At 49.7% G+C, this 9,721-nt stretch overlaps 1 protein-coding gene across 1 annotated transcript; it reads left to right on the top strand.

Annotated features, from left to right (window-relative positions):
• Positions 1–8,135: 8,135 nt before the first annotated feature.
• On the top strand, positions 8,136–9,311 carry LOC125517655 (putative GEM-like protein 8). Its single transcript, XM_048682864.1, has 2 exons — positions 8,136–8,507; positions 8,608–9,311. The coding sequence occupies exons 1-2, from the start codon at positions 8,270–8,272 to the stop codon at positions 9,057–9,059; spliced, it is 690 nt and encodes a 229-aa protein (XP_048538821.1). The 5' UTR covers positions 8,136–8,269; the 3' UTR covers positions 9,060–9,311.
• Positions 9,312–9,721: the final 410 nt, after the last annotated feature.

The following is a 9,721-nucleotide window of genomic DNA, read 5'->3' as shown; positions in this document are numbered from 1 at the left end:
AAGAAGAGGAGAGCATTGGAGTTGGCATCTAGGCTAGGGTTTGTCACCACCCAAGTCACCTTAGCAAAGCGGCGTGCGCATGTGTGTGTGAGGGGGAGAGGGGGGGGGTAGTTCTTAGTGTTGAATATTTGATCTTAAATCATACTCCCCCCTCCTATAATATAAGAGTGTTTTTGACACTAGACTGTCAAAACACTCTTATATTATATTTTATGTGTGTATGGGGGAGGGGGGTTGTATTGTTGGAAAACGCTTATTTGCATCAAATCAGAGAGATGTTTTAGAACAAATTGTGTTAGTGATTCGTCCCCATCACAAATACTGCTCGGCAAACACAAATAGTGGCGGAAGTCGAGGAAGAGGAGGCGGAATGAACGACGTAGCTGGCAGCTCATATTTCCTAGTGCTGAATAATTTAAGCGTGTACTTGAAAAAAGTAGGTTCGCTTCAGTTTGTAGAAAACATTAGTTGCGCTGTCAGAAAAGGCCCCTTTGCTTCAATCTGGAGGGAAATGTTTAGAGCAACTTGCGCCGTGTGACTCCGTCGTCTCATAAGTGCTACCCCTGGACACTCTGGAAGGGAGAAGCCACTTGATTCCTAACTAATTATTCATGCCTTTTGGCTGAAAGGACAGCATTGTTGGATAGAAATCGGTACCATTCCGGATATTCCGACAAAAGCTTAGCGATCCCAGTATCTTAGCCATACTGCACCTCAGATTGCCAACTCGTCGCTCCATCAGCTCGATCTACACCTCACGTACGCGAGCAGAGGACTCCAGAAACGGCGGAGGCGATCCGTGCAGCCATGAGCCAACCTCGATGTCACAGCATGGTCTGCCGGTGTAACTGCGGACGGAGACGGCGGTGGTAAATCGATCGGGCCTGGATTTCGCGTGATGCGTCTGTATGGGACACGGAGACGAGCACGTAGCCGTGCTGACTCGGCGCCGCGCGGGACGCGACGCGGACGCCGCGACTTCTCGGCTGGCCGTGGCAGAAGGCAGAAGCGAAGATGGATATGGCCGCGACGGCGACCGGCCGGAGACTTGGCCTGGGAGGGAAACTGGATGTGGGATCCTGGGGAAAAGTTGAGACCAGTCCGGCATGCTATGCTGCGCATGCACTTGCGCCCCCGTAATGCCCCAGATTTTTTCGCTGGAAAGGTCCATGTTTTACACGCTGGATCGTCCTGCTTCCGCATCGCCCGTGGGGCCTCGCTCTCCATCTCCGACCTCTGATATTTTTAAGCGGAAATCTTAGTCGCCGAACGTTAGCCACGGGTTGTTCCAGCGAACGCCCCGTCTCCCGTTGGATTCGTCTGCACAAATCCTCTCGCAGATCCGAACCACGTCGGGTTTTCAAATCAGTTCATGTAAGTTAGATGGCATTTTTCAAAGTTTGAAAGCCGCAATGACATTTTTGGGAATAGCTTTTTTTTTAGCATTAGTACAAACACAAGCGCTCATATACACACGCATACACTCACCTCTATGAACGTACACACGCACACCCTACCTTTATGAGCACCTTCGAGAGACTGAGCCGGCATATAATCTTGAGATTTACGAAGTCACCGTAGGCGCCTCATCGTCGACGGGAACGTCTCCTCCCACTGAAAGCGCGCGCCTCGTCGTCGACGGGAACGTCCCCTTCCACTGAAAACGCATCGCCGGAAATCCTGAAATAAATCCAGAAATAATGCGAGCACCAGGATTTGAACCCTGGTGTGTTGGAAATACCACTGTCCACCTAACCAACTCAACCATAAATTGATTCGACATTTGTTCAGATGACCATTTTAAAAGACCGCCAATTCCGCTTGGGTAATTATTACTTAACTAAAAGAACGCCCGTGCGTTGCAACCGGGGCACATTAACTTTAAAAGTTCAATATTGATATTCTCATACATATGACATTGACGACCTTTTTTACCATCAAATCCTCACACACACACACACACTCCCTCCCTCTTCCTCACTCTCCCCCCTCTCTTTAACACACACACACACACATATCCATCTTATTGGGTACGGGACCATAAACCATCTATTTCACACACACACGCTAGTGCATAACAATATGGATTATGTGTATTATATTTGCCACCACAATTGAGAGGAATTAATTTCATGTAAATCGGCCAGCCACAGCTCCAAGAATACGCGGAGGAGGTGGCCTGGGTCGGCGTCGGCACCGTCCGGCGCAGGCCATGGGCCCGCTTCCAAGTGCGTCTGCGTGCCGGCCACCCACGTCGGGTCCTTCAAGTGCCGCTTCGACCGCACCAACTCCCAGGGCCACAACCACGGCCAGGGAAGCCGCCCTTCTTCGCCCCCTTCATCGGCCGCAGCCAACGCGGTGCCGCGGCACCCGGCCTCACCGTCCTCGTCCTCCGACACTGTCGCGACCCAGTGACGCGGCCCAAGCATCGACCTCGAGAATCAAGAACGCTCGACAACGGAGAGGGAAGGGAAGATCATATACATGTCATAAGAAAGGGAGTTTATTTACTGCTCCCTCGATGTATTATTTCCTTTGTTTGGAGATTGATTACCATCCGTGAGTTAAGATAAAGTTAATGAGATTGAGTGATTTTTTGAAAATCAATTATTTGTTTTCTAATTAATGTGATTGAGTGATTTAAGGTAAGGTTAATTAATTTAGATTTGATCTTTAGAGATTGTTCGTGATTGATTCTACATTACAAAATAACTTGCGCCAGTATGGAAAGTTCTGATCTATTTAGATTTCTTTCATTGTGTGAGAGGGTGACGCGAAAATAAACCGATGAAGTGTGGGGAGGGGACGCAAAAAATCTACGAAAAAACCAGCGAAGGTGGGAGGAGGTACCCAAAAAACCATGGGAGGTGGGACGAAAAAAACCCTGAAAGCGAGACTACCAACTGCTTCATTAGGAGTAGAGATTTAATTCGGTAGTCCTTTCACTTGGTTAATTACTTAATTTAACTTAAAAATTATTTATGATCGAAAAAGTCTTTGGTTCCACTTTATAGATAAAGTAACAACCGAGCATTACAACCAACACACAACATGACACCACATCACACACACGCACACATAATGGAAATGATAAAGCCCACAAAACCCCAAGAAAACAACAAATCAAATATTAGAGCAACTCTTGGAGTCCTCGAAGCCATCATCCACAATTAGGTAACCGGAGTAGAGAACAGAGCCAAAATGAGAGGGAGACTAGCCGTCTGGGGAGGCCATGCCATAACCAACACCTGGAAGTCAAACACCACCGCGCCAACCAGCTCCATCACCGAAAGGGACCCCTTGAACCCTCGCACCGGATCGAAGGGCACTGCACTGTCGAACGATGAAGACACTCGCCCCAGAGCCTGGTCAAAAACGGATGACGAGATCTTGAGGTCAGGCCTCCGTACACAACTCCTCATAGAACTAGCACACTATGAGAGCATCATCGTCGCGGCCACGAACCCATCAATGCGAAGAGAAGAAGCTATAGTCCACAACCACACCCCGATCACCGGCAAGTAGGGACCTTGCTCACAAGAAGAAGCCTCCAAGGAGGGAATGACACCGTAGAGCCACCATCGAGTGGTCCAACAAGTCGGACCACGGGTTTTCATTCGGAGCCTCAGAGCCCAATAGCATCACCAAGTTGGACGGTTAGGGAAGAAGACAGACGCCCAAAATGGGCTAGGAGTATCCTTGACACCACCTCACACCCACGGGTGCCAACCACATGGATTGTCTCGCCACCTACACAGCCAAGACAGACCAAGAGCACCTACACGATAACACCCGCCACAAGGGCACCACCATACCCACCACCCCAGAACCGAAGAAGCCACCTAACATGTCAGAAAACAGGTCATTGATGTGTAGCAAGCCACCCCCGCTGTCCACTGCCACCCACGCCTCGGATTCCCATTGCATCGCACACGTGGCGGATCAGTGGAGCGCAGACTGGCCCAGTCAGTGAGGAACGATGTTGTAGAAGCCGCATAACGGTCACCAGCCATAGCCTCGCTCATTGTTGAAGGAGAACGACAACAAGCCCCTGCCTGGGAAGGCCTACCCATCCAAGGCACCGATAGTGACTGGGAGGGGATTCCGCGCCTCTATGTGGACACCAACAAGGGAGGTAACCTCCCTGACCGGCTGGATTCCTCTAATGCCACCCTGCATTGTAGCCCCAAGGAGGAGTTGTGCCTCCATGGACGGCTAGACCACCATAATTGTTGCGATCTATGAAAAAAATTAGCTTGATTTTTTTACATAGCTCACATCCCGTAATGTATTTCAACTTTAAATTTCGTATGGCAATAGAATACCACCGTCTTAACATCTAGGACGTGTTTGGTTGCCCGCATCGATTTTGGCTGCGTTGCATGTGATTCTCAGATGGGCCTGGTTGAGCAAAACAGCCTATAAACTACCATCTACACATAGTTTGGTTGCCCACACATAGGTTAGCTACATGAGGGAACTAATTTTGACCCGCCGTTTGGTTGGTTGCATCGCATTACGCGCACATATTGCTCGATGTTTGGTTGCAACCTTGCATAAGGTGCTGCCACCACTTCTCAGTGGTGGTGACCTTACCACACACGATCTGAACAGTTTCACTCCTAGCTATGAAACAAATTACGGTTCATCCTAACTACTATCAAATGGCAGTATATATAATTGAGAGGCATATGGCTAAATAGGGGAAAGTTCATCATCGATGCTAACTAGATGCAAGTCCATCTTCCTCTTCTGCTGCTGCTGGTAGTTAGCCCTCTTCCTCTTCTGTCGCTGCTGCTTCTTCCTCTTCTTCTTGTGTAGCTTCTTCCTCATCAGATTCTTGTACGACCTCTATCCCACATTGCATGTGCCTAGTCCATACTTTTGTTCTTCTAGACTTTGTTGTCAAATGCCTCCACAACATGGCCGGAGCTGAGAACATCGTCAGGCATCACATCTTCCTCCTCAGGCACCAGTTCATCAAACACCCCATTGCAGGATCCAGTTATGCAGAATGCAACAAGCAAGAATAATCTTAACCCGAGTGGCGAATGTGTGGAATGGCTTCTGACCTAGAATCTTAAACATGTTCTTCAGAGCTCCAAAGGCTCTCTCAACAGTAACTCTAAGGCTGGAGTGTCTGAGATTGAACAGCTCCTGTGGAGTCCTAGGATAGTTTCTTCCAACGAACTCGTTCAGATGGTACTTGGTTTTCCTAAGGTGGAAGAATACCTGGCTGACATGCATAGCCAGCATCTCCTAGGTAGAACTTGTCATCAGGGATGTTGATGCCATCAGGATGACTCATGCTGTCATTGAGAATGTTAGCATCATGTGCTGACCCTTCCCAGCCAGCCAGCTCATAGGTGAACTTCATATCGAAGTCAACAACAGCAAGCACATTCTGTCTTGTGTAGTGCTTCCTCCCCTTGTATGCTGCAGATTATGACCGAGGTATTCTGGCAGTGACATGAGTACCATCTATTGCCCCAATGCAATCTTGGAATGGCAAATGAAGATTATGTTACTGCTCACCTTGAACAATACAAGCATATCAAGCCATGAAGCAATACTGTCAGTGCTCACCTTGAAGTATGAATACCATCTTGGGCTAGTGCGAATCTTGATAGCATTCCGACCGGTTGGTGACTTGATCATCTCTCCTCCAATGGCATGGAGCACTTGCTTGAAGTACCTTGAGATGGTCTCCATTGATATCCTGAATGTGTTGTGTATAACTCTGAACCTCTGGTTATGACCAACAACATGGAGGAACATGGCCACTTTCTCTTCCACACTGGTGTGGATGCTATCTTGCAGCAGCCCCCTGGTCCTGAAGGTCTGGACAAGTCTGGTAAATGGTGCTGTTTTCATTGGAAGCATCCACAGGGCCTCTATGTCGTTGCAGTTGTAGATGTAGTTAAGATTGACGATCCTCTTCTACTCCCAAATAAGCATTGGAGCATAACAGATGGCATGTCTCTTACCATGACGAATAGCTCTCCTGTGCATGAACATGACCCATGCCTGAATCACGGCAATCGGTGTTGCTTCCTGAACTACCAGGCTCATCCGTGCGTCCATAACCTAGTCAACATTGAGGGTCCGTTGAGCATGGGGAAATCGATCCTAACAATAGACCTAACAGACGGGGGAGGAGTGTTGCTTACCGGCATCGGAGACAAGGACAGTGAAGGGGGAGGGGGGCATGGCTGAGGTAAGGACGACCCGACGGTGGCCAATAGGAAGGGGAGCACTAGCTCCTGCAGCCGAATAGTGATGTTTCCGCGTCCACTGTCGGCGCTTGCGCAGATCTGAGTCGATGCCACCACCAGTGGTGAGGCTAGAGGTAGTGGTGACCGAGTAATTAGGGGGAGGGGTGAGGCTAGATTTGGCGCCGTGCCGCCGTGCCCGATTTCCATCTCCCGCCACCCTCCCTCGTTTTCGGGTTGCTCCCGCGCGTGCGAGCTTGCGCCGTATTGATTTGATGGTTTCCAAGAAGCCAGGCTCTAGGCTGCTTTAAGCTCTGTGCCCATGCGATCCAGCCCGCCCCGTATGCAACCAAATGACATTTCGCGGCCCAACTCGGCTTGATTGGCCCTATCGTGGCAACCAAACACGCCCCTAGCGTGTTTGTTTTGAGATTTTTCCAAAACTTCAAAACCTTGTTTTCGCGTAGTTTTCACCAGTTTTCTCTGGATATTGGTTTTCATGTGATATTTTCCCTGCGTAGGACACTCAGCATGCACTGCACACACTTCTACTGGATCATGACATGCATGCATACGTAGCTGAAAGCCTGTTGCCCTGTTCCTATGAGTAGCGAGGCGGCGGTCACGACGGGGACGGCGAGTCGGCGGTCGTGACGGGGACGGCGAGTCGGCGGCCGCGGCGAGATCGGGCGAGCTGCGTTGAGGAGATGGATCGATTCTATGGCTTGGTTCCGGATCTTTGGAGGAGTGCATAGCGGAAGCTGTTTCCAGGAAAATAGCCAGAGGATGACGTCCGTTTTCCTATCTCTAAAAAAGAGATTATGTTTCGGCCGTCAAAACTCTAAACGATCTGCTCTGATGCCAATGTTGCGAAAATAATATAGCACGAATATATTTGTCTACCCTCTAATTCATCCGTCAAGTCCGTGGTGCAGCTCACAATGCATATATGAGGCTAGAGGGTAGGGACATATTTATACTCATATTTCTGAATGTTCAAATCTGTATTCAGATAGAATTCAGTTAGACTCCTAATCGAATTAACCAACCACGATCATAACCGATTATTTTTCGAGTCAAATTCCTTCTTATCCCTAAGCACATATATGTAAGATATATGCCACGTTTAAATAGTATATGGTTCCTATTTAAACGTGTAGACTTATCAATCTACATAGCCGAACCTGTAAATAGCCTAGCAAATTCCAAACCCATACTGTGCCCAGGCATATAATTCCAGTACATATATATATAGATTGTATTCCAGTATAGTTTATACCTGGCTTCCTTGAGTAAATTTCCTTAAGTTCAATTGCAAATATTTGTATCAATCATTCATACACCAATTCCGTATAATTTTATTCATCAACCAAATAAATGTAGTATATAATGTTTTGGAAGACACCAAAAATTCCTACAGACATGCAATGCATACGTAGCTGAAAGCCTGTTGCCCTGTTCCTATGAGTACCACTAGTAGCTTCTTCTAGGTTCCGAAACCAACCAAAATGTTCGTTCCCAAGGAAAGTTGGCTACCGGTAGGTACCAGTCCCGAGCATAGATTATCCATATCTGCATATACTAAGATCTCTGGGCCTAGCTCCTTTCCGCCCCACACGTATCTTTTCCTGTAACCCGGCGCTAAGATTGTGCGAGCACATGGGCTGCCCTTCAGTCTTCCAAAGTGGCCTCCCCGCGGCCGACGTAGACAAATCACCATCGATCGACATCGAAGCAAGGCCTCCATCCCCGGCGGTTGGCCGCCCGATCGACCGCGTAGTACGTGACTCCTCCCCTCCCCTACCCTCCCCTCCCCTGGCGCGCGCACGATCGGGGCGGATGACACAGCCCCACGTTAAAGCCCGCCCGCCCCTTTTGGCGAACGTGAACCTCTGCTTTTCCGGCGCCGATGAGCCGGTGCTGACTCGACGCGAATCCCCTGCCCGACTTTCGCTCCAGATTTCATCACCCCCCGCACCCTATAAAACGGGCCTCTGCCGCTCATCCCCCTCTCTCCCTCTCCTCCCTCTCTCACACGCACGCACAGCGAAGTGACCATGAGGAAGTCGAGCTGCGGCCATGTGATCGGAGTGCCTGTGACCTCCAAGGCGTACGCCTTAGAGGAGGCGACAACCAGGGGCGCCGGGGCGGCCAAGAAGGACGGCGATCGCCTCGCCGTCTCGTTGACGCACCCGAGCCCCTACGCGTCCTTCGGCTACAAACACAGTAGCAAGGGTCAGGTGATCCATTGGGTGAACAAGCTGGGCAGACGGGCGCAGGGCTTCAGAGACCACGGTGAGTCGGCGTTCGCAAACCAGAAACTCGAGTACTACATTCCAAATGGAAAACGGGCAGTGTGCTGACGAGTATGTCGCGTTCCTGTTCGTGCGTGCAGTGACCCTGGGGCCGAAGCTGTCGGAGACGGTGAAGGGGAAGCTCAGCCTGGGCGCGAGGATCCTGCAGGCCGGCGGCGTGGAGCGGGTGTTCCGGCAGGCCTTCTCGGCCGAGAAGGGCGAGCGGCTGGTGAAGGCGCTGCAGTGCTACCTCTACACCACCAGCGGGCCCATCGCCGGGATGCTCTTCGTCTCCACCAGGAAGATCGCCTTCCGCAGCGACCGGTCCCTCACAGTCACCTCGCCGGCGGGCGACGTCGCTCGGGTGCCGTACAAGGTGGTGGTGCCGCTGGGGAGGATCAAGGGGGTGCAGCCGAGCGAGAACGCGGACAACCCGGAGCAGAAGTACATACACATGGCCACCGTGGACGGCTTCGAGTTCTGGTTCATGGGCTTCGTCAGCTACCAGAGGTGCTGCAAGTACATGCAGCAGGTCATCTCGTCCCAGCTGTGATGGCAATAGCATAGCTAAAAGTGAAGCAGGTCTGTGGGCTTCCTGCCGCAACGTCTTGTTGGAGCGCGCGCAGCAGAGAACCTCTGCTCCACCATTTTTTGATGAGAGCATGTTCCGATTGGAATTTACAGATGTGCCTATTGCAATTTCTGTTTGTAGGACCGAGGAACTTGGTCTGAATGAAAATTATTTATTTTCTTGGTAAAAATGACGAAAACTGATTGCTCTGCATATGCCTTCAATTTTTGGAAAGGATACATCTAAATTATGTACTTTTTCTTAACACATTACACACGCAACCACTCATATACACACGCATACACTTACCCCATACGAACGCATACACGCACACCCTATTTCTATGAGCACCTTCAAAAAACTGAGCCGGCATATCATCTTGAAATTTACAAAGTCACACTAGGCACATTCGTCGTCGACGAAAATGTCTCCTACAACTGAATGCACATCGCCGGAAATTCTGAAATAAATCCAGAAATAAATGTGAGCACCAGGACTTGAACCTTGTTGGGGATACCACAATTCTTCTAACAATCCAACGACATGATTATGTACTTGAACACAAAAATACCATCATACCAAGGCATACATGAACCCCGTTTATGTATGCCTTGGTAAAATGAGAAATACCACTATACCAAGTA

Source organism: Triticum urartu, chromosome 6, assembly GCF_003073215.2.
Source record: "Triticum urartu cultivar G1812 chromosome 6, Tu2.1, whole genome shotgun sequence".
NCBI classification, from domain to species: Eukaryota; Viridiplantae; Streptophyta; class Magnoliopsida; order Poales; family Poaceae; genus Triticum; species Triticum urartu.
The sequence above is the reverse complement of the archived record's forward strand: the minus strand, read 5'-3'. Positions and strand labels throughout refer to the sequence as shown.

What these genes read in the sequence shown, in the direction of transcription:
- LOC125517655 (XM_048682864.1), top strand. Translation starts at nt 8,270, where the DNA reads ATGAGGAAGTCGAGCTGCGGCCATGTGATCGGAGTGCCTGTGACCTCC. An exon ending in GCAGGGCTTCAGAGACCACG is followed by an intron (nt 8,508 to 8,607) that starts GTGAGTCGGCGT and finishes TCGTGCGTGCAG; the next exon opens with TGACCCTGGGGCCGAAGCTG.